The sequence below is a fragment of the Vicia villosa genome, linkage group LG5 (genome assembly GCF_029867415.1).
Source record: "Vicia villosa cultivar HV-30 ecotype Madison, WI linkage group LG5, Vvil1.0, whole genome shotgun sequence".
NCBI classification, from domain to species: Eukaryota; Viridiplantae; Streptophyta; class Magnoliopsida; order Fabales; family Fabaceae; genus Vicia; species Vicia villosa.
Genome location: NC_081184.1, coordinates 143,450,050 through 143,476,467, shown reverse-complemented (window position 1 = coordinate 143,476,467; position 26,418 = coordinate 143,450,050). Strand labels below are relative to the sequence as shown.

Below are 26,418 nucleotides of genomic sequence, written 5' to 3'. Positions count from 1 at the left end.
CTTGATATCCAACTCATATTGGTATATCCTTCTAATATGGCAGAGAACCTACTATAATGGAGGTCAAGATTTGGTTTTTAAGAAATAATCAAAAGTTCTTGTGACCGAAAATCCTTGTGATGACCTTCCAATGCTCACTATTTGGATTACTAGTAAATCAATTCATTTACTAATTGCAAATATTGTGTCGGATATAGCACATTATACTAGAAGAACAATTTCACTTGTGTATTCTAATATGACCACAACTCTTCCGTCATTATTTTGACACTAAGATCAAATTGAATATTCACTTTTTGAAACGTGACAGTTTGAACTTATCAAGAACTTTCTCAACAAAGTGTATTGACAAAGTTCATAACCCCCACTATTTTCTCATTACTTTGATCCCCAAAAGAGTGTCAATTAGTCCAAGATCTTTCATCTTGAATGTGGAAGTTTTCTCAATATAGTGTATTTGACTATGTTTTAAACCCCCACTCTTTCGCTTTACTTTGATCGAAAAGAGTGTCCACTATTTCAAGATTTTCATCTTGGTTGTGGAAGTTAGAAACCTCTTTGTTTATAAGGTTTCATTCATCTCTTTGATAATGATCAACATGTAATCAACATAGAGACAAAGAATATCACAATATTCTTACACAACTTTGTGTACAAACACTTATCACAAGAATTAGATGAAGAAGCTTTTTAGATAATCATGCATGATGATGCAAGAAGGTTTTTAGATGAAGTGAGAGATAAAATTATGAGCAATTTAAATTAGTATGGTATAAATTGCAATGAGTACCTTAGTTATGTTCACTTCTCTCAAATTCTTCACTTGAATTTCTTTGCTAAAACTTCTTGATCAACTTCATCATTGATGTGCATGACACTTTTGATCCTTTTCTTCTTTGATAATCTTTGTCCTCATCAAAACTAGATATAAGATATTATTCACAATCTCCCCCTTTTTGATGATGACAAACTTTTTGAATTCTTGTTTTGATAAGAATTAAAAGTCTCCCCCTAAGTTGTGCGTTTCCCTTTTAATTTGTGAATCTTGCAATGATAGAATCAAACCTTTGGTGCCATTGTTTTGGTGCTTGTTTTAATCCATACAAAGATAAGATTCCACACCCTTTGTTCATTACCAAGAAGCACACAACCTTCTGATTTTTTCATGTAAATCTCCTCATCGAGATCTCCATTTAGGAATGTCGCTTTGACATCCTTTTTAGTAGCGCATATGTGTTGAAATAATTAACATGTTCCTTTTTTTTTTTTTTTAAAAACCCTTGTTTACTAATCAATCCTTGTAGATGTTTAATGTACCATCATTATGATACTTTCTTCTAAGCATCCATTTGCATCCAATGGATCTTGATCTTGTAAGTAGATTGACAAGTTTCAAGTATGGTTTGGCATTATTGAATCTATTTCATCTTAGATAAGAACATCATTCCAAGAGAAGTCTCTTGAAGTTACTTCTTCATTGTAAGTCCAAGGATCATCTTCCACTTGAAGAATAATCAGAATCTTACAAACAAAATTCTCACTATTTCATTCTTTTAGAAAAGAAAAATAAGTCGAGAATCTATTTTGTTATGTCCTAGATCCTTAGTCTTTCAGACTTCCTGCTTATTCTGAGTTCGAGTTATTTTCAACAATTAGTGACAAACCTTTGGTTTGTGTTTCAACAATTTGTGGAGAACTTTCCTCACGAAGTTTTTCATTAGTGAGAATCTCGAATTCCATATCCTCCGTGATAGGTTCTCAAAATTCCACATCTCGGGATTCAATTACATTAGAATCCAAATTCAAAAGTCTATATAAGTCATGATCCATTCTTGGATCATCTTTATGTCTCGTAGAAACCAAATCAAAACTCAATAACAGAAATCGTGATCCTTAATAAATTTGACTACATCTGTAATCAATCAATCCATATTCATAAAATTTTAAATTTTTGATTTCAATCTATCTTTCCACTAATTTACTTAACACCACATAATTTTCCCATTTTTTTTTCTTTTTCAAAATATCATACAGTACCAGTTTATATTAGCAATGCTTATAGTTCAAATCAAAACAATTTGATTCCAAATTTTCAAAAGCCATTTCCAAAAAGCTATTATTCTAAAACAAGATTTACTTTCAATTATATACTTTAATGATTAATTATCAAACAAAAGATATATATATTTTTTTTTTTACTTATTCATTATCTTTAAATAATCTCTCTCTATATATTTTCTGTGCAAGAAGCATTGCATTGCCGACTATAAGCCAAATGTTGCTTTTATATACTCTATATAACATATATATGATTCACGACATGCTTATTTTCGTGCAACATTGGCAGACAATAAATAAAAACGAAGTTTCAATTCAACTAACATTGTTTGAAAAAAGGATGGCACCGTTATACTGGTTGGAAAATGATGGTACTCTTAACAATGCACCTCTATAGTTAATAATATATTAGCAACAAAATTTATACATGACAATGTCTATCATATCATACTGCATTGAAGTGTGAAACACATACAGAATTTTAATTGAATTTTAACGCACTGTACTCTAACACAGTACAGAAAATTTCATATTTTCTTTATATGAATATGCAAACAATTCGATTTTCGTTTTTTTTTTTTTTTTAAACAAATGCAAAACAAAATGGATATGCCATATATGTAATTGATTATCTTTGAATAAAAAAAATTTGTTATCAATCTATCATTATTGAATAATCATAATATAAGTAACTATTACTCTGATATTAATTGTTAGAAAATTAATTCAAAGTCGATATTATGATTTTCATAATTCTGAAATTTCTATGAGAAATAACAAAACGTACCCGGATTTATAATAGCGATTCTTCTTGTATTAGAATATGTCCACGACACAACCGTTCATGCTTTGATGCTTGAAACGGAAGCCTCAATTTCTATTGCTTGATTTCCATTATGCAAAATACTTATAAGATTGTTAGAAATATCGGAGAGATCGAATGGAATCGATGCTAGAATCGTGAACGAAATCACTTTCCTTATAAGTATTTCAAGCACACTCTCGATTGTCTTAGAGTTGAAATGACCTGAATACCCAGGATAATTCAGCCTTACTCGAGTCTGCACAAGACCGGTGAAGAAACTCGAATGCAAGGAAGCTGTCTGGAATAATATATTAGAGAATGATTTTTTTTTATTTTGGATTCATAAATGTGTATTTATAGGCCATGCATGTGTTGTTTCATAAGTTTGCAACTCTTGATGAAATAACACCTTTTCACCATATATTGCAATGGTTCATCTATAATGACACAAGGCACCCTTTCATGAAATGTTGTAAATTTGAATTCAAAAAACAAATTTATGCAACAACCAAAAATCTATTCCCATTTTTTGTCACATTAGAACACACTAAGGAAATTATTATTTTATAATTTCCAACAGAAGATACATTAGAAAATAATCCCATCATCAAGGATTGCTTCATGGACCTTGGATTATTTTTTCAAGACAAAAATATACTTGTTTCTGCCCTCATTGACATGTGGACAGAACTGAATGAGCTAGACGACGACAACATAGATGGAATAAACTTTGTTCATCGACGGTTTGGTTGGAGATTTTGGGTTCGACCCACTTGGGCGTGGAGAAGATCATGAAAGCTTAAAGTGGTATGTGCAAGCAGAATTGGTTCATTCTCGCTTTTTATATGGACATTTCATTCTTAACTTGTTGGAAATTTGTGCAGTTACTTTGCGTCGCAGGAGTTAGTACTATACCAGTTTGGTGTGAAGTTGGCGCAGTAAAATACGATTTTGCGAACACAGGGACGCAAGTAGTTGTTCAACTACTTGTAGTTAGTACATATTAGACTCATTATGCTTAATCACTCGAGTAGTATTCTTACTATGCACTGCATGTTAAAGTTGAAGAAAGCGGATAAATTGATTATTTAAAAGGGACATGACTTTAGTCTTTATGTAGTCATGAGAAGATTCACAATAGTCTCACCTTGTGAATCAATCAATATTCAAATAATGAGTTCTTCCTAGTATCAATCAAAATAATGAGTTTCAAATAAGCACACACCATGCCATTCAAAGTGCTTCAAATCACAAACTTGGATTTTTTTTCTTTCATTCAATCGAATCTCAAAACAAATTCTTACAAAAGCTGAGATTTAGTATAACTAAAGACTATACACAGTATAAAATCATCTTATTTTCTCTTATTCCAAAACAATGAACTTTCGTGTGTCTTCTTTCCTGGTTCTTCAAGGCCTCCTTCTGAAAGCTCTTCATCAATTTCTTGCTTTAACTTTGATTCCATATAAGAAGTTAATTTAGCTTTCAAATCAAGCAGCAAACCAGAGACTGTTTCCAGTTTGGATTTTAGATCCTTTGCATACAACATTTGCCCATTGATCCTGATGAAGAATATGTACGACAGGTAGAAAACAATTGTCGGGGTTCTCATCGCTTCCAACCATACACGCTTAGGCCCGTCACCTTCAATAATGAAACAGACCTTCAAATGAGATACATAAGTCAGCATATAACTTTTTGTCAAATGTAAGATTACATTTATATTAGTATCTCTTAAGTGATGTCAAATAAGCTATTGGTAAAAATTATCGTAGAACAAGAAATATGTAAAATAGAAAAAGATATAACACTAAAGATTCAATACATATAGCACTAAATAAGGAAAAACTAAAGTTAAGATCACAAAAATGTTATTGTTTTTAAAACATTACGGACTCTACAGTTAAGGACTATAGTTATTGACAACAACAACATCTTTGAAAATCTTTTATATATCAGATGTGTGATTATTGAATCTGTTAGGGATTTCATAAAACGTTTACTGCAGAAACAGGTACCAAGATACATTGTAGGAGACTCCATATAACAGGTGCCAAAGAAACTTCCACAACATTTGCAATAGAAACATAAAGTTTGTTCCAGAACAAGTCTGAATTTGAAGGACATACAGACACTAAAATGCAAGATAGAGTAACCTTATAGATGTGAAAGAAGTTGGAATTAAACGCAATTCAGAAAGAGTGGGAAAAAAAGTTCTACGATATAGCCGGTCCTTGAAATACACATGAAGCGCTGATGACACTTACTGTTTACGACTTTCTTCTAAAGGTGCTTATCGTAACAGTTGTGTTGTCTCCCCTAAATTGTTTAACTGCAAAGAAACAATTTCATTCAAAATAAAGCATAAAACCAAACTTGGAAATCCAATTGCAGGGTATTTATCAATTGAAATTGTATCATACATTTCTTTTTTGAGATGCCATATATGCCTTGGGTAAGCTGAACAGATTGTCTTTTGTCTCCAAGCCAGTTTGGGATCTGCACAAAGATTTGGACAGAAGAAGAGAAATTGCCTAATACAAAAGAAATAAATATGGACCTCAACATTCTTCATTCCTAGAGTAAATATACTGAACCTGGTATAATCTCAACATTAGAAGTAGTTGTAGCTTCAGAAACTTTGTAGTTTCGAATGAGCGACAAATTGTCGATTCACGAGTATTCTATATTAATAACAATAGTAAAATAAGAATAATAAATAAAATGAGTATAAAAAACTGGAGTCAAGAGAGAATAACCTGAGTTATAATATTTGGAAGTATGAACAGGGGAAATCGAAGAACAGCAAACAGAGAAAGCAAACAGAGAAAGCAATGTGAAAGCTCTTGCAGATGTCAAATCCCCTCAAGCAAGGTGAACACTACATGGTAAATCACATACCCCAGATGAATCGGAGACTTAGATCAATTGTAGATAGAGTTTAGTAGAAGAGTGAAAAACCCTAATCGCAGTTGTAGGTGAACACAGAAGAGGAATTTCTGAACTTGATGGTCTTTTATGAACAAGGAATTGGAATCATTGAACTTGTAGGAAGCGGGAAATTTTCACAGAAGATGATCGGGGAGGGAAACAAAATGAATTGCGAGGGAACTGAAATTTCCCTAATTTGTTCTTGATGGAATTGTGTCACAGTATATGTTTTACAAAAATAAAAATTTGAAAAAAAAATTATAATAATAAAAGGAGATTTATTATTAAAAGTTGAGTACAAAAATTAATAATAAATGAGAATTTATTATTAAAAGTTAATTTAAAAAAATAATGAAAGGGGATACATGAAAACTAATTTTAATATATATTTATATATATATATATATATATATATATATATATATATATATATATATATATATATATATATATATATATATAATATACTTATAAAAATTAATTAAGTTATTTCTTCAACGTCATATTGTTATTGCTTTTTAATGGGTGATAATGATAAATTAAATTGTTAGAATAAATATGTCTTAAAAATCAATCATTAAAATTAGTAATTAAAATATAAATAGAGAGACAATGCAGTAATAAATGTGTCTTAAAAGTCAATCATATATATATATATATATATATATATATATATATATATATATATATATATATATATATATATATATATATATATATATATATATATATATATATATATATATATATATATATTTAATTTTAGAATAAATATTGCTTTTTAAGGAATGATTAAATTTCAGTCATAGTTTACACTGATAGTTAGTGTCAATTTAAACTTTTAATATCATTTTAATATCATTCTAATTTAATGGTTATAACTGACCACTTAATGATTTCATGATTATATTTAAAAATACTGTCTCTCAATTTTAGTAACAAATAATTTTTAATTTATCCAATCATAATTCCTTATCATAAAATAAAATATATTTTTCCCTATTTAAAAAACTCAAGTTATTACTTATTTTAAAAAATGTGATTTTGAAAAAATAAGGAAATACTATGCTAAATATTTCAATAAAAATCATGATACTTAATTAAAAAAACCAATTTACTCTCAATTTTAAAAAAAAAAATCATTACTTTTTATTTAAATAAAATTCTATTCTTAAGAGCATTTTATTTTTTTCAAAAAAAAAAACTATATTTTATTTACTTTTTCTTAGTAATATTTGTTTCAAATACGTAATTTTTAATATTTTACAAATACATAATTTTAAAAGATAGATGACCATCTGCAATGCATCTCTGACATGTTTCACACATAGTCTACCATCATCAGTTTGACTACCTAACATGGTTCACACAGAGTTGGTCATCTTTAGTGCATCTTAACATGGTTCACACTTAGTCGACCATCATCAATTGACTACCTTACATGGTTCACACATAGTTGACCATCTTCAATAAATCCCTAACATGTTTCACACATAGTCAACCATCGTCAGTTGACTACCTGATATGGTTCACACATAGTTGACCATCATCAGTGCATCTCTGACATTGTTCACACATAGTCGGACATCATCAGTTGACTTACTAACATGGTTCACACATAGTTGAACATCATCAGTGCATCCCTGACATGGTTCACACATAGTCGAATATCATTAGTGCATCCCTGACATGATTCATACATAGTTGAACAACGTTAGTTGATTGTCTGACATTGTTCACACATAGTTAACCATCATCTGTTGAATCTCTTCCATGATCGAACATTATCAATTGAATCTCTGACATGGTAAACACATAGCTAATCGTCATCATTTCATCTATAACACGCTTCGCACATAGTTTACCGTCATCAGTTAACTCCCTGACATGGTTAACACATAGTTGATTGTCATCAGATCATCTGTAACACGCTTCCCACATAGTTGATCATCACTAGTTGACTCTTTGACATGGTTCACACATAGTTGGACATCATCAGTTCATCTGTAACACGCTTCACACATAGTTTACCATCATCAGTTGAATCCCTGACATGGTTGACACATAGTTCGACATCATTAGTTGAATCCCTGACATGGTTCACACATAGTTCGACATTATCAGTTGAATCTCTGACATGTTTCACATATAGTTCGACATCATCAGTTGAATCCCTGACATGGTTCACACATAGTTCGACATCATCAGTTGAATCCCTAACATGTTTCAGATATAGTTCGACATCATCAGTTGAATCTCTGACATGGTTCACACATAGTTCGACATCATCAGTTGACTCCCTGACATGTTTCACACATAGTTCCACATCATCAGTTGAATCTCTGACATGGTAGACACATAGTTCGACATCATCAGTTGAATCCCTGACATGGTAGACACATAGTTCGACATCATCAGTTGAATTCCTGACATGGTTCACACATAGTTCGACATCATCAGTTGACTCCCTGACATGTTTCAAACATAGTTCGTCATCATCAGTTGAATCCCTGACATGTTTCACACATAGTTCGACATCATCAGTTGAATCCCTGACATGTTTCACACATTGTTTACATCATCAGTTGAATTCCTGACATGTTCCACACATAGTTCGACATCATCAGTTGAATCCCTGACATGGATCACAAATAGTTCGACATCATCAGTTGAATCCCTGACATGTTTCACACATAGTTCGACATCATCAGTTGTATCCCTGACATGGTTCACACATAGTTCGACATCATCAATTGAATCTCTGACATAGTAGACACATAGTTCGACATCATTAGTTGAATCCTTGATATGGTTCACACATAGTTTGACATCATCAGTTAAATCCCGGACATGGTTCACACATAGTTCGACATCATCAGTTGACTCTCGGACATGTTTCTCACATAGTTCGACATCATAAGTTGAATCCCTGACATGGTTCACACATAGTTCGACATCATCAGTTTAATCCCTGACATAGTTCACACATGGTTTACCATCATCAATTGAATTCCTGACATATTCCACACATAGTTCGACGTCATCAGTTGAATCCCTGACATGGATCACACATAGTTCAACATCATCAGTTGAATCCCTGACATGGATCACACATAGTTCGACATAATCAGTTGAATCCCTGACATAGTAGACACATAGTTCGACATCATCAGTTGAATCCCTGACATGGTAGACACATAGTTCGACATCATCAGTTGAATCCCTTACATGGTTCACACATAGTTCGACATCATCAGTTGTATCTCTGACATGTTTCACACATAGTTCGACATCATCAGTTGAATCCCTGACATGGTTCACACATAGTTCGACATCATCAGTTGAATCCCTAACATGTTTTAGATATAGTTCGACATTATCAGTTGAATCCCTGACTTGGTTCACACATAGTTTGACATCATCAGTCGAATCCCTGACATGTTTCACACATTGTTCTACATCATCAGTTGAATCCCTAACATGGTTAACACATAGTTCGACATCATCAGTTGAATCCCTAACATGGTTCACACATGGTTTACCATCATCAGTTGAATTCCAGACATGTTCAACACATAGTTCGACATCATCAGCTGAATCCCTGACATGGATCACACATAGTTCGACATCATCAGTTGAATCCCTGACATGTTTCACACATAGTTCGACATCATCAGTTGAATCCCTGACATGTTCCACACATAGTTCGACATCATCATTTGAATCCCTGACATAGTAGACACATAGCTCGACATCATCAATTGAATCCCTGACATGGATCACACATAGTTCGACATCATCAGTTGACTCCCTGACATGTTTCACACATAGTTCTACATCACAAGTTGAATTCCTGACATGGTTCACACATAGTTCGACATCATCAGTTGAATCCCTGACATGGTTCACACATAGTTCGACATCATCAGTTGACTCCCTGGCATGTTTCACACATAGTTCGACATCACCAGTTGAATTCCTGACATGGTTCACAGATAGTTCGACATCATCAGTTGAATCCCTGACATGGTTCACGCATAGTTCGACATCATCAGTTGACTCCCTGGCATGTTTCACACATAGTTCGAAATCATCAGTTGAATCTCTGACATGGTAGATACATAGTTCGACATCATCAGTTGAATCCCTGACATGGTGGACACATAGTTCGACATCATCAGTTGAATCCCTGACATGGTTCACACATAGTTCGACATCATCAGTTGACTCCTTGACATGTTTCAAACATAGTTCGACATCATCAGTTGAATCCCTGACATGTTCCACACATAGTTCGACATCATCAGTTGAATCCCTGACATGTTTCACACATTGTTTACATCATCAGTTGAATTCCTGACATGTTCCACACATAGTTCGACATCATCAGTTGAATCCCTGACATGGATCACAAATAATTCGACATCATCAGTTGAATCCCTGACATGGATAACATAGTTCAACATCATCAGTTGAATCCCTGACATGGATCACACATAGTTCGACATAATCAGTTGAATCCCTGACATAGTAGAAACATAGTTCGACATCATCAGTTGAATCCCTGACATGGTAGACACATAGTTCGACATCATCAGTTGAATCCCTTACATGGTTCACACATAGTTCGACATCATCAGTTGAATCTCTGACATGTTTCACACATAGTTCGACATCATCAGTTGAATCCCTGACATGGTTCATACATAGTTCGACATCATCAGTTGATCCCTAACATGTTTTAGATATAGTTCGACATCATCAGTTGAATCCCTGACTTGGTTCACACATAGTTCGACATCATCAGTCGAATCCCTGACACGTTTCACACATTGTTCTACATCATCAGTTGAATCCCTAACATGGTTAACACATAGTTCGACATCATCAGTTGAATCCCTGACATGGTTCACACATGGTTTACCATCATCAGTTGAATCCCTGACATGGTTCACACATAGTTCGACATCATCAGTTGACTCCCTGGCATGTTTCACACATAGTTCGACATCATCAGTTGAATCTCTGACATGGTAGACACATAGTTCGACATCATCAGTTGAATCCCTGGCATGGTGGACACATAGTTCGACATCACCAGTTGAATCCCATACATGGTTCACACATAGTTCGACATCATCAGTTGACTCCCTGACATGTTTCAAACATAGTTCGACATCATCAGTTGAATCCCTGACATGTTCCACACATAGTTCGACATCATCAGTTGAGTCCCTGACATGTTTCACACATTGTTTACATCATCAGTTTAATTCCTGACATGTTCCACACATAGTTCGACATCATCAGTTGAATCCCTGACATGGATCACAAATAGTTCGACATCATCAGTTGAATCCCTGACATGTTTCACACATAGTTCGACATCATCAGTTGTATCCATGACATATTTCACACATAGTTTGACATCATCAATTGAATCTCTGACATAGTAGACACATAGTTCGACATCATCAGTTGAATCCTTGACATGGTTCACACATAGTTTGACATCATCAGTTAAATCCCTAACATGGTTCACACATAGTTCGACATCATCAGTTGACTCCCTGACATGTTTCTCACATAGTTCGACATCATCAGTTGAATCCCTGACATGGTTCACACATAGTTCGACATCATCAGTTGAATCCCTGACATAGTTCACACATGGTTTACCATCATCAGTTGACTCTCTGATATTGTTCATACATAGTTTACCATCATCAGTTCATCTGTAACATGGTTCACACATAGTTCACCATCATCAGTTGATTCCCTGAGATGGTCAACACATAGTTCACCATCATCAGTCGACTCCTCGACATGGTTAACACATAATTTACCATTATCAGTTCATCTGTAACATGGTTGACCATCTTCAGTTGACTCCCTGACATGGTTCACACATAGTTTACCATCATTATTTCATCTATAACATGGTTCACACACAGTTGACAATCATCAGTTGACTCCCTCGCATGGTTCACATATAGTTTACCATCACTAATTCATTTATAACATGGTTCATACATAGTTTACCATTATCAGTTGACTCCCTTACATGGTTGACACATAGTTGACCATCATAAGTTCATCTGTAACATGCTTCACACATAGTTGACCATTATCTGTTGACTCCCTGACATGGTTCACACATTGTTTACCATCATTAGTTCATGTGTAACAATGCTTCACACATAGTTGACCATCATCAGTTGACTCTCTGACATGGTTCAAACATAGTTTATCATCATTAGTTCATCTGTAACATGGATCACACATAGTTGACCATCATCTGTTGACTCCCTGACATGGTTCTCACATAGTTTACCATCATCAGTTCATCTGTAACATGGTCACACATAGTTGACCATCATTAGTTGATTCCCTGAGATGATCAACACATAGTTTACCATCATCAGTCGACTCCTCGACGTGGTTAACACGTAATTTACCATGATCAGATCATCTTGAATATGGTTGACCATCATCAGTTGACTCCCTGACATGGTTCACATATAGTTTACCATCATTAGTTCATCTGTAACATGGTTCACACACAGTTGACCATCATCAGTTGACTCCCTGGCATGGTTCACACATAGTTTACCATCATCAGTTCGTCTGTAACATGCTTCACACATAGTTGACCATCATCAGTTAACTCCTTGAAATGGTTCACACATAGTTTACCATCACCAGCTCATCTGTAACATGATTCACACATAGTTGACCGTCACCGGCTGACTCTTTGACATGGTTCACACATAGTTTACCATCATTGGTTCATTTGTAACATGGATCACACATAGTTGACCATCATTAGTTGACTCTCTGACATGGTTCACACATAGTTGACCATCATCAGCTCATCTGTAACATGGTTAACACATAGTTGACCATCATCGGTTGACTCATTGACATGGTTCACACATAGTTTACCATCATCAGTTCATCTGTAACATGCTTCACACATAGTTGATCATCATCAGCTGACTCTCTGACATGGTTCACATATTGTTTACCATCATCAATTCATTGGTAACATGCTTCACACATTGTTGACCATCATCAGTTGACACCCTGACATGGTAAAACATAGTTGACCATCATCATTTCATCTGTAACATGGTTCACACATATTTAACCATCACCAGTTGACTCCTTTACATGGTTAACACATAGCTGACCATCATCGGTTCATCTGTTACATGCTTCACACATCGTTGACCATCATCAGTTGACTCCGTGACATGGTTCACACATAGTTCATCATCATCAGTTCATCTGTAACATGGTTAACACATAGTTGACAATCATGTGTTGACTCCATGACATGGTTCACACATAGTTGACTATCATCAGTGTATCCAGAAGTGGTTCACAGATAGTCGGACATCGTCAATCGATTGTCTGACATGGTTCACACATAATTTAAAATAATAGTTTTTTTATCAATAATGATTTAAATTTCTATTTAAATTTAATATTTTCTTTTAATTGATATAATTTTTTTTTTGTAAATTGTCGAATTAAAATACATTATAACATAAGCAAATTAATGAATGGTGAAAATTGTGAAACATGTATCTATGTGATTTAATTAAAAAATTATTTATATAAATAAAAAATTTGTTTATATAACAAAGCTATCAAATTAATTAATATGAAAATTTATTGTAATGCAAACAAATTAACTAAACCATTTTTTAAAATAATTTAACGTAAAATTTATTCTAATATATAATAAATCCTTTATGCTTGAAAATTGTTTATATAACAAAGCTGCCAAATGCATTATAATAAAAATTCTACTCTAATGGAAATATATATTGTTTTTATGCTTTTAATAAATTCAATCATTTTAAAAAAGCTGTCATTTCAGTCTAAAGTACAAATTAAAAAACAAATAGTCAAATAGTATAAGGAGTGTTATTGTGTGTGAGAGTGTATTTTACTACTATGCAATCTGAAGCAATCCAACGGTACCCCAATTCAATTCAATGACAGAAAATCATTTGAAACCAAAAAAAAAAAAAATTGAAGTCTCTCACGGTGAGAGACCTAAACAGGTCTCTCACCCTAGCCTGAGCCATATACGACGGCCATACTTGTTTTAAAATGATACAAAATATGATTTGTGATAGATTGATATTTGTAATAAAAAAACCAGTGGATAAAATTAATCTAAAAAATAAAAAGAACGCGTATAAATGGCCCATGCTACTAATTGAAAGACCAAAGAAAATTCAATTCAAGTTGTTTGTTCAAACTTCAAAACTTACTCACTCTTCCTCTCCACAAAGACAAGTCTCCCATTAAACAAACCAAATTAAAACTGTTTTTCCCTTTCCATGGCTGCAAACGAACCTTCACCGTAAGTTCTCACTCATCCATTTCCACTCACTAATTCATTTTCAAACCAAATATCAAAGAAAATTCAAAACCAGGAAAGTTCCAACCAATTTCCTGCCTAACATGATTTTTTTTCTGTATCAGGTTTGAGAGCAGTGAGATGCTGGCTACGTTCTTGATTTCGACGCCTCTCTTGCCGGAGTCATGGAGGCTATGTAGTCAGGCTAACGCCTCCGCCGCTAACGTCTGCAGTTTTGTGGTGGAGCGCGTTGGCACCGTCGTGTATGTAGCTTTCTCTGGTGTTCAAATGGCCGGCGGATCGGATCCGAGTTGGAGAACGTTGGCTCCGTTGGACAGGATCGGTGGTGTGCCGTTGTTTTCGTCTCGTCGGAATAAGGAAGCGGAGGAGCCGGTGATGGTTCACGCCGGGATGCTCAATATCTTTTCCTCACTTTTCAAGTCAATCCAAAAACAGGTCTGTTTCTTCATCATCTCTTTCAAACAATTAACTATAAATTTAAATATCATTAAATATAGTTTTTTGAGATTTTTTTTTTCACTCATCTCTTTTTTAGATTTTTTTAGATGTTTAAATATAAATAATAAAAATAATTATTAACTATAAGTTTAATAATAGTCCACTGTCTATGTAAAGAATTATTACACATTCGTTCGATCATAATATTTTAAAGTGACAAATCATATAAGTATTTTAAAATTTACAGTCTAATTTAATTGATTGAGAGTGTAAATATAGTGTACCATCCGTTTTCTCATTAACTATATTCAACATTCACATATAAATTTAAAAATTATGATTGATAACATTTAAATTTGTATTTAACTGTGTTTAATAAATTATGACATTTTATTATATTTAAATCATTTCTTTTTATTAGTAAAAATTACTCATCTCTTTTTTAATTGTTTCTTTGTTTTTTATATATAATAATACAATAATTTTTGTTGTTGTCGTTGATGTTAATATTTATGTTTTTTTCTATTATATCTTCAATTATTTTATAATAAAAAAACTAAAAATATTATTAGCAAATCAATAATTAAATATTAAAAATTATAACAATTAATAAAATGGAGATCACCTGGTTCCTAAGTGTATATCTCCTACATGGGTTTTACGTCGGTTTGAATTGTTAAAAATTTGTGACATTATTTAATAGGTTTTTTTTTATAGAACGTTATTTAATAGATTTAATCCGAACAATTTATGCTGTTTTTTTATAAATTTATTTGAATTTAATTTTGTAAATTCTGTAAGATAATTAATAAAAATAATTTATAACATATATAAAAATTAGTTTAATTTATTTTAATTTTTACTATTAAATAATTTATATGATTTTATTTATGAATGCTTATTTAATAAACACTTGTAGGTTCTTATTCGAATAGAATCTAAATGAGTTATAAGGGCTGAGGCGGATATAAGGGAAATAGTAATTCTCCATATAATAAATTGATTATGAGTTGAGAGTTGAGGTGGAGATAGAGGAAATAGTAGCAACCTTGTTTGAAAAGTTGTTGGGATATTCTATTATGCTTGAGTGATGTTGCTAGTGGGGCGTGCTACTTTGGTACGATATAAATAAAAGTAGCAATAAACAAATCATCATCAAAGTTATAAATTCATATTATTAGTAAAATTGAGAAAAAGAAAAAGGTTGAAAGTGACATTGTTAATAACTCCATCATCCATCCAGTTCATTTTCAACCGTATTTATCGGTGTTAGTGCATATATGAAAAAATGTTGGAAAGGGAAGAAAGGAAATATTTAGATAACTTATCGGCATAATAACGAGTGTATTTAAATTATATATAAATTAAATATATTAATTATTTAATAAATTTAAAAAATAATTTTATTTTATTTTAATAAAAATCGAAGACAGTATGTTTTTGCAAAATCTTTGGAATATCGGCAAACTTCATCATGACCACAAGTCCATTAGCTTTACTAAAATCCAATGCTTGGATTTGTCTCTTTGTTTGTTTTTTTATTGAGTATCAAATTAAAACTCTATTAGAAAATATAAAGATATTTTCACATCTTGTACGTATATGAAAAAGTGAGGGATAAGAAAGAAAAAGAAAGAGATGTAAGGAAAATAATAGTATAGTGTGAACATGAACATGGACCCAATAAAATCCATCATTTTCTCATAGACACAACGCAAGTGGTAACAATTAATTAACCACCTTGATTAGTGCACAAAACATGCTGTTAGACACACTGAAAGGGTCATACATTTCAATATGAAAATGATTAACTAGTACTAGATGATACTATATCAGAAATAAAGATGGGAGTGAGTGGGATTAATTTTTTATTTAGAAAGAAAAATTATATTTGAACTCCAAAATAATTAGTGATGACCATTGACCAGCACTAGTTGACTTGTGAAATGAAACATGAAACTATAATTTTAAATATTGATTTGGAGGGTATTATCATCCAATTGTGTGTGTGAAAGTAGATGACAATAAAGAAAGATTCCAAGTTTTTGCCTCACCTGATGGGATTTGAAAATGACATTCTTAACAATATGTGTAATTTAAATTTGAAGACCTTATAAAAAAATATAATCAAACATGGTATAGTTCTTATCACATCACATCACATCACATCAAAGATAACGTTCACACCAGCTTAAGACAAAGATAGAGATAGTAATAATGCTTATTCAATGATTCAGGAACATGAATACAAAACTCAATCTTGACGCACAAGACACACCAATAATGGATCCCACAAAAATGGACAAAAAAATAATAATAATTGACTAGGTCAATTTGTGAACTAAACCTGAGACATGAACACTGAAAGTCATTTGAAAGGACCTAACTTTAAGTTAGAAATTGGATTTCATGCAGCTCGACCACGCGTTCGGGTGTTAGTAAAAATACTTTGATTCGATCAAGTCTTATAGTCCGACAAAATATAAATTTTTATTTCATAATATAAAATATTAAGTTTGAATTTGAATTGTTCTTAATTGAATGGTAAGTGATGTCACAAATGTTTCTTAGAATGTTATTTGCAACTAAGTAATGAAAATTAATATAACCATTTTTTCAGGTGTTGGGAATATTGGCAAACACAGACACAAAATCAATTGTCATCACCGGTCATTCCATTGGAGGAGCTACAGCATCTCTATGCACTCTTTGGCTTCTTTCGTATCTCCAATCCATCTCTTCATCATTACCAGTAATGTGCATCACTTTCGGGTCGCCATTACTTGGTAACAAATCATTTTCTCAAGCCATTTCCAAATGGGGTGGAAATTTCTGTCATGTAGTATCCAAACATGACATAATGCCAAGATTGCTATTTGCACCAATTGCACCTCTCACTCCTCAGCTAAATTTCCTGCTTCAGTTTTGGCACCTTTCCATGACTTCACCAGAATTTGGAAAACTTGCAGTTCAAGTTTCTGACCAAGAGAAATCTGAGTTGTTCACTGCTGTATTGGGTCATTTAGAAACTGCAACACAAAATGAAGAAGCTTCTGAGTCAATTTTGTTCTATCCTTTTGGAAACTACTTTTTTGTATCAGATGAAGGAGCTTTGTGTGTCGATAGTCCTGTTACAATTATAAAGATGATGCATTTGTTGCTTTCAACTAGTTCTCCATCTTGTAGCATTGAGGATCATCTTAATTATGGAGAATATGTTAATGGATTGTCTTCGCAAATGTTGAATCAGAATAACTCTATGCTGATGAACATTCCTAACTCAAGCTATGAGGCAGGGCTGGAATTGGCCATCCAATCTTCTGGTATAGCAAACCAGGTATATACCCTCCTCCAGTCACTATTATAAGCAAAAATTTACTTTTAGATTCACTGAATAACTGATGTATCTGATCTATACATAAGTCAGATATATCGGCTACTCAGCGAAATTAAAAAGTGAATTTTTTCTTATAATAATTATTAGAGTAACTACTTCTTATGTCACGCGTATCAATAGTCGTAATTTGTCGCTGAACAAATTACTATGATGTAACCAACAGGAATCTGCTGCCATCGCTGCCAAAGAATGTCTAAGATTAGCAAGGAGAATGGGTCCATCACCGGTTCTGAATGCTGCAAGGCTAGCACTATCCTTAGCCAAGGTTGTACCTTACAGAGCCGAAATAGAATGGTACAAAGCATGGTGTGATAAACAAGATGATGAAATGGGTTATTATGACACATTCAAAACCAGAGATTCTTCCAAAAGAGAGATGAAAATCAACATGAACCGTCACAAACTCGCTAGATTTTGGGACAATGTGATTGACATGTTGGAAAGAAATGAACTTCCTCATGACTTTGACGAAAGAGCCAAATGGGTCAATGCTTCCCAATTCTATAAACTATTGGTTGAACCACTTGATATAGCTGAATATTATAGGAAAAGAGAGCATAGAGAAGAGGGCCATTACATAGAACATGGTAGAGAGAGAAGGTATGAGATTTTTGATAAGTGGTGGAAGAATAGAAACGTTACTAGTGGTGAAGAAAATAAAGAGAGAAGCAAATTTGCAAGTTCGACACAGGATTCGTGTTTTTGGGCTAAAGTTGAAGAAGCAAGGGATTGGTTGAATGGTATGAGAAGTGAAAGAGATAATAACAAGTTGGCTATTTTGTGGGAAAAAATTGAAAATTTTGAGAAATATGCCATTGGACTTATTGAAAATAAGGAAGTGTCTAGTGATGTTTTGGCTAAAAATTCAAGTTATAGTTTATGGGTTGGAGAATTGAAAGAACTGAAACAACTGAATGCAAATGTGCAGAGGTTTCCTCAACAGTTTGCACGTTTTATGGATGGAGAAGTGGTTCCTTAGTACTTAAGTTCGAATCAATAAGCTTATCTTGCTGAGCATTGTATGTATAAAAAATTGCTCCTTATGCTAAATAACTCCTTTTAGTAATGAGTTATGTCTTCTTTTTATGGTGTGTAGATGAAGTGGTAATAACCACCAAAACGTTATGAGTTATGCTTTTATTCGCAATAATATTGCAAGAAATCTTCAACTAATATAACATCTATCTACTTAAAATGCAGCCATTTTTCATAGGCAGAACATTATCACAATCATATTTTGATTGAAACCGATTCAATTGTTACAGAAAATAGCTTACTGCTATTTATAGGGTAGTGTAGCTAACTCAGTCAGTTATGGTGGATTCATCATAGAGTTTGTTGTAAATGCATTTGATACAATTTTAAACGAAAAATCTATTTTGCTAACACAAGGAAAGCTTTTACTATTGTAACTAATACATCTAGTGTTTTTACTCTTCAAATTCAGAAGGATTTCTCTATGGGAGAGCAGTCTTGTCAAAAAAATTGAGTTTGTCAAGTTAAAATCTGAAAAACGAAAGAGGTACACTAAATAGATCATCCTATTGATATGTACTTGGTGTAAATTGAATTGTTGACCACCCTGTCTCTTAAGAAAAAGATATCCTGCTCCATATGATTTGTTTTGGTAGGTAATACAGGATTGTGTGACAGAGCCATTTTGTTCAAGATGCCACAAAACAGGATAGGAGTGGTAATAGCTACTTTCAGCCCAATTATAAGAGATTGTAGCCAAAGAACCTATATTGATGTATTGGCTAATGATAAGTATCAAATTTATCTAAAATACAATAGCATTTATTAACTTGATTCACAAGTAATTAATGGAAAAACACTCAATTTATCAATAAAACAAGATAAAAAATTTGTATGAACTTTTTAACTGTGTGTTCACAAAGTACAGGTAAAGTAAAATAAGAAATCACAAAACATTAATGCTCATAGTAGTGTAAACTGGATTTTGGATACAGGAGCTACACATCATATATGTCATTGTTTAGAATGGTTTAAACATGACAAGATTAGTCCTATAATGGTTAATCTGCCTAATGGAAATTATATAGCTGCATCTATGTGTGGAAATGTGAAACTATCTAATGAGTTAATCATTGCAGGTATGAAGGGATTCATTCTTTTAGATACTGTCAATCATGAAATCATAATATCTAGGAATGTCAAATTCTTTGACATGGAATTTCCTTACCATGATAAATCCAATAATGTGGAAGAAGTAGGAGAAGATGTAGAGGAAAATTCTCATGTTGCATGATCACACATTACCATGCATTAGTTAGTTAGGTGGTATAACTAACTTGTTAAGTAGTTAGATGGTGTAACTAACTTCACCTATGAGATGTAACTATATAAACTCTCTTGTAACTACTTTTTCAGGTAAGAATGCACACCACTGTTTCTTCATCTTCATTCTATGCGAAACTTTCACTCCAACTATGGTGTTTTCGTCTCCTTTCATGGAGGATTAGTTTACTTTGACTGCTGTAAGAAGAAAGCTTCCATCTCTCTTTCTCTCTTTTTTGTAGCTCTAGCTCTTTGAACCTAAAATATGTGTTCTTGTTATCCATAGTCTTAAACTAGTCGAGTGGGATCAAAATAGGGAGGCTCTTCGTACAGGGATTCAGTATTTAGAATGCCTTCCGCAAGAGTTGTATTCATATCTAACGGACAAGAATTGGTATCTTCTTTAGGCTCTTCTGGAATATTTTTAATTTATCAGCCATTTCTGTGGTTTGAGTTGTACCAAACCTTCTTTTCATCTCTTCTTCATATGCGTCTGCACTTTCTATAGCAAAATTTTGTCCTCCACCCTTGTTTCTCTCCAGCCAATTATATATCCAAAATTGCGTAACAGTCCATTGATAAAAAAACTTCATTGGTCATGAAGCTAGTGATATTCTCTTTTCTTAAAGAGACAAATTTCTTGAGAAAATTAAAACCAAATTCTTCCATGTCAAATAATTTTAGATGGGGGCAATGAGTGAGGTTGGTTGCTAATAAACAAAGGATGATGTTGATTGCTAATGAAAAATTAAGTTACAAGACTATTTAAACTACTAAGAAATACTAGCATGACCAAGTATCATCAACCTTAAGAGTTAATACAAGTAATTTCTCTCCTTAAGGATCTAGCTATCATTATATCTATCATGGAATTGACCTACGTATCATCCTCAGATTTTTACATATATACGATGGAGATAATGTGAAGGTCTCTTTCTCGGGTCATAATAAAATATGAAAAATAAAAAGATCATGTATAAATGGTCCATATGTAGTAAGTATGTGCATAACTCAAAGTCTAATTCAATTCAAGTTGTGTTGTTCACACTTGGAAGCTTACTCATTCTTCCTCTCCACAAAGACAACACTCCAATTAATGGCTGCAAACGAACCTTCACAGTAAGTACTCACTCATTCATTTCCAAACAAAACATCGTAGAAGCAATTTCCCAACTAAGGTTGTTGAAATTCATGTCGTTTTTTTCTGTATCAGGTTTGAGAGTAGCGAGATGCTGGCTACGTTCTTGATTTCCACGCCTCTCTTGCCGGAGTCATGGAGGCTATGCAGTCAGGCTAACACCTCCGCCGCTAACCTCGGCAGTTTTGTGGTGGAGCGTGTTGGCGCCGTCGTGTATGTAGCTTTCTCCGGCGTTCAAATGATCGGAGGATCAGATCCGAGTTGGAGAACGTTGGTGCCGTTGGATAGCATCGGTGGCGTGCCGCTGTTTTCGTCCCGTCGGAATAAGGAAGTGAAGAAGGCGGTGATGGTTCACGCCGAGATGCTGAATATCTTTTCCTCCCTTTTCAACTCAATCCAAAATCAGGTTTGTTTTCTCCTTTCAAATCATTTAGTTGTATTAATCTTTTTTATGAACTCTATTTATATTTAATTTTTTGGACAGTTATGATTCTCTTTATCTTTGTATATTTATGATTTTAGTTCTTTAATTTTAAAAAAATTTGTTTAGTTTTCAAATTTTAAATTTTTCATGATTTCAGTCTCTTAATCATGTTAGATCTTAATTATGATAACATGCCAACTTTATTAATAAAATAAAAATGCTTCTTTGAATTTTTCGCAAGCATGCAAATTATATCTTCTTTAAATTATGAAAATAGATATTACTAATTGAGCTATCTTTCTCACCTCTTATTTAAATTATTTTAATACAGTATTATTTATGTCATTAAACTATTTTGAAAATGAATTAAAAATTAAAAATAATATTCAAATATATACATCAAATTAAGATTTTTAGAAATTGAAATTAGTCTCTTGAACATCATTCTCTCTTGATTCCGGTCTCTACAATAATGGAGGCGTGTTTATTAGTTTTTAGTAAAAAAAAGGCAAAATATCCTTTTTAGTCCCTTATGTTAACATCTGAGTTCATTATGGTCCCTTAACTTCAAAAAGTGTCATATTGGTCTCTTAACTCTTCAAAAGGTGTCATTTTAGTCCTTTTTGTCATATTAGCGACGGAAATAGCGACCAATTTTTGAGTTTTTCCGTCGCTAATGTGACAAAAAGGACTAAAATGACACCTTTTGAAGAGTTAAGGGACCAATGTGACACTTTTTGAAGTTAAGGGACCAAAATGAACCCCGAGGCTAACATAAGGGACCAAAAAGGATATTTTGCCTAAAAAAAAACCCAACAAATTGAGAAATGCAAACAAAAGTCAATAGTCAATTGTATTAGTAACAATTTTAAAATAAATCACAACACATTAATAAGCATGATTATCCCACAGTTCCTCTTTTCGTTTTTAAATGTTTTTTTTTTTTTTAAATTTTTACATGTATCAAGACAATTAATAATCTATGTTACACTTATTTTATTCTCAAGTTGATTCTTAATCACCCAACATTTTGTCATGTACAACATCATCGCAGTCTAATAAAAATTTTCCTTCAACATTTTGTATCAAACAACATCGCAGGTTTTACCGCAGTCCGATAAAATTTGCCTAACATTTTGTATTTCGGATCTTAGATATTAAATTGTGTGACTTTAGAGATGATATGATTTCAAACTTTCACCTCTAGATTAAAAACGCTTCTTTTTGGTTGAATTTACATTCTATATACTTCATCTTACTTCTACTTAAGCAAAAACCATGTGTGTCTAAAACTCGTCTTCAACCTCTCTATTAAAATCTCATTGGACCCTCTAAGTATGACTATATTATCTACAAAAAAAAAACGTGTATTTAGGTGCTAGCTCTTGGATCTGTTCTATGAGTACATCCAAGATTAAGATAAAAAGGTAAGGGTTTATGGTTAAACCTTGATGCAAACTTATTATAATGGAGAAATCATTTGTCTATCAACCATGTGTTTGCACACTAGTCGGTACCCTATGAAATTCAGAGTCGGACACGAACACGCAGCACGGACACAAACACATAACACGACACGGACACGAGGACTCCGCCAATGTCGAAAACCTAGGACACAGACACGACTATATATATTATATATTAATTTATTAATGCAATGCAACTTATGAGCACAATTTATAAAGAATTTAAAATGGAAAACAAAATTTATGTTTATTTAAACTTAGTAAATTCAATTAAAAAAATACATAAATCCATCAAAATAAAATGATACAAATCATATCATAGTCAGTCCACATTGAGAAAATCAACCTCTAAGTCTGACTCATCGAAAGACAAGTCAGCAACTTCAAGAAATTCAGTGTCAATCTAATGATCCAAACTCATCTCCAACGAATTATATAATTATAAAATTATAAAATTTAGAAACATCTAGAAAAATAACAAACTCCAACAACCAAAAATTATAAAATTTAGAAACATCTAGAAAAATAAAAAAAAATTACAGATGAAAAACTTTTAGAGACAGAAGCAGAAGCAGTGAAATATAAAAAAAATAAGGAATCTTAATTGTGTTGGTTTTATTAGAGATGTCAAATGGGTCGATCCAGCCCACTTCGGCCCGGTAGGCCAAAATGTTTAAATGACCTGGCCCGATCCGATTGTTTGATAGGGTACGGAAAATGAGTCTGACCCGTTTTTTAAAGGCCTGTGCAGTCCGATGGGCCAACATGTCCCGTATTTCAATATTACAATTTTAATTTTATAAAAAAGATGTAATGGATAAAAGCTACATAATAACATAAGTAGAAAGTCAACTTTTATATATATATATATATATATAGAGGGCATATCATATGAGAATGCCATATTTATATGAGAATGTGAGAATGAATCTGAACCGTTGGATTTTAAAATAAATGGTGGAGATTATGAGTGAATCTTTTTTTTCTCTCTCCTGCATCTTGAAATAAATGAAGTAGGAGAGAGAAAAAAAAGATTCACTCATAATCTCCACCATTTATTTTAAAATCCAACGGTTCAGATTCATTCTCACATTTTCATATAAATATGGCATTCTCATATGATATGCCCTATATATATATATATATATATATATATATATATATATATATATATATATATATATATATATATATATATATATATATATATATATATATCCATGTAAAAGTACAAAGTAACTTAATATTATCACTAATACTTGTCAAATTTTCTCTTCATCTCACAACCATTTCCTTGAAAATATATTTTTATACTCTTTAACTATTTGTTATCACTTGAAAATACATTTATGCAATCATATCTTATCTCAATCTTTTTTTCCTAAAATTTACCAATTTTTTAATGGGCCAGCCCGAAGCCCGCTTGGCCCGGCTCATGAAATACATAGGCCCGATGGACTGCACCAAAAAGATAGGGTCGTGTTTTTTTAAGGTATTTTGCGGCCCGGTCCGCGTTAAATTATTGGGCTTATGGTCAGGTCCATTTTGACAGCTCTAGTTTTTATAGGGGGGGTGGAAAATAAAAGGTAAAAAACTTTTTCTTAAAAAAATCTGATATATATTTTTTTGTTGAGCCGTGTCATTTATTTGAAATAAGGTGTCGTTTTCGTGTCCGCTGTGTTTCAAAAGAAATGTTAGCCTGCTGAAGAAAGTGATGAGGGTTTAATAATGACAACCTAATCATTTGTTTGAACTAAATATTCATGTTAAAATCTTAGAAGGTCTTTTATTTTTTCTTTTAATTGTTTCCTAGAATGTAATTCATAACTTGCTATTAAAAATTAATGTTACCATTTAAGGTGTTGGGAATATTGGAAAAAACAGACACAAAATCAATTGTGATCACTGGCCATTCCATAGGAGGAGCTACAGCATCTCTATGCACTCTTTGGCTTCTTTCATACCTCCAATCCGTCTCTTCATCATTACCAGTAATGTGCATCACTTTCGGTTCGCCATTACTTGGTAACAAATCTATTTACCAAGCCATTTCCAAAGAAAGATGGGGTGGAAATTTCTGTCATGTAGTATCAAAACATGACATAATGCCAAGATTGCTATTTGCACCTATTACAACACCCCTCACTCCTCGGCTAAACTGCTTGCTCCAGTTATGGCACTTCTCAATGGCTTCACCAGAATTTCAAAAACTTGCTGTTCAAGTTTCTGACCAAGCGAAATCTGAGTTGTTCACTGCTGTATTGGATTACTTGGAAGCTGCAACACAAAATAAAGAATCTTCAGGGTCAATTTTGTTTCATCCTTTTGGAAACTACTTATTTGTTTCAGATGAAGGAGCTTTGTGTGTGCATAATCCAAACACAATTGTAAAGATGATGCATTTGTTGCTTTCAACTAGTTCTCCATCTTGCAGTATTGAGGATCATCTTAAGTATGGAGAATATGTTAACAGACTGTCTTTGCAAATGTTGAATCAGAATAACTCTATGCTGACGAACATTCCTAACTCAAGCTATGAGGCAGGGCTTGAATTGGCCATCCAATCATCCGGTTTAGCAAACCAGGTAATTATTACTGTCTACTGGCCTAAACGTTGTCTACTAGTTGATTATGCTAAAAGCGATTATTTAAGTTGTTTAACCAAACAATTTTTCACTAAACGAATTACTATGATGTAACTAACAGGAATCTGCTGTCATACCTGCAAAAGAATGTCTAAGATCAGCAAGGAGAATGGATCCATCACCAGCTCTGATTGCTGCAAGGCTAAGAATATCCTTAGCCGTGCTTATACCTATAAGAGCCCAAATAGACTGGTACAAAACATGGTGTGATGCACAAGATGATGAAATGGGCACCAGAGGCACTTCCAAAAGAGAAATGAGAGTCGACAGAAACCGTATCAAACTTGCTAGATTTTGGGACAATGTGATTTACATGTTAGAAAAAGATGAGCTACCTCGTGATTTTGTAATTAAAGCCTTTCGGATTTGTTCTCAAGGGTTATGATTGTGTATAAACTTTTTTATATGCTTCGCAATTAT

At 33.0% G+C, this 26,418-nt stretch overlaps 2 protein-coding genes and 1 long non-coding RNA gene across 3 annotated transcripts; 2 read left to right on the top strand and 1 right to left on the bottom strand.

Moving 5' to 3' along the window:
* Positions 1-4,047: 4,047 nt before the first annotated feature.
* Positions 4,048-6,010, bottom strand: LOC131607636 (uncharacterized). The gene is made up of 4 exons (XR_009285370.1): positions 5,623-6,010; positions 5,287-5,547; positions 5,131-5,195; positions 4,048-4,526 (listed from the first exon to the last, which is right to left on the bottom strand). It is a non-coding gene; the product is annotated as an uncharacterized LOC131607636 (long non-coding RNA).
* Positions 6,011-14,020: 8,010 nt separating this feature from the next.
* Positions 14,021-19,113, top strand: LOC131602898 (lipase-like PAD4). Its single transcript, XM_058875118.1, has 4 exons — positions 14,021-14,174; positions 14,297-14,627; positions 17,251-17,967; positions 18,191-19,113. Exons 1-4 carry the CDS (start codon positions 14,152-14,154, stop codon positions 19,004-19,006), a joined length of 1,887 nt encoding a protein of 628 aa, XP_058731101.1. The 5' UTR covers positions 14,021-14,151; the 3' UTR covers positions 19,007-19,113.
* A 1,786-nt stretch (positions 19,114-20,899) lies between these two features.
* On the top strand, positions 20,900-26,414 carry LOC131602899 (lipase-like PAD4). The gene is made up of 4 exons (XM_058875119.1): positions 20,900-21,444; positions 21,539-21,869; positions 25,213-25,938; positions 26,060-26,414. The coding sequence occupies exons 1-4, from the start codon at positions 21,326-21,328 to the stop codon at positions 26,381-26,383; spliced, it is 1,500 nt and encodes a 499-aa protein (XP_058731102.1). The 5' UTR covers positions 20,900-21,325; the 3' UTR covers positions 26,384-26,414.
* Positions 26,415-26,418: the final 4 nt, after the last annotated feature.

Excerpts from the sequence above, each read along its gene's own strand:
- LOC131602898 (XM_058875118.1), top strand. The coding sequence starts at position 14,152 with ATGGCTGCAAACGAACCTTCACC. Across the intron at positions 14,628-17,250 it reads TCAAGTCAATCCAAAAACAG|GTGTTGGGAATATTGGCAAA; the intron begins GTCTGTTTCTTC and ends CCATTTTTTCAG. Across the intron at positions 17,968-18,190 it reads CTTCTGGTATAGCAAACCAG|GAATCTGCTGCCATCGCTGC; the intron begins GTATATACCCTC and ends TGTAACCAACAG.
- LOC131602899 (XM_058875119.1), top strand. The coding sequence starts at position 21,326 with ATGTGCATAACTCAAAGTCTAATTCAATTCAAGTTGTGTTGTTCACAC. Across the intron at positions 21,445-21,538 it reads GCTGCAAACGAACCTTCACA|GTTTGAGAGTAGCGAGATGC; the intron begins GTAAGTACTCAC and ends TTTCTGTATCAG. Across the intron at positions 25,939-26,059 it reads CATCCGGTTTAGCAAACCAG|GAATCTGCTGTCATACCTGC; the intron begins GTAATTATTACT and ends TGTAACTAACAG.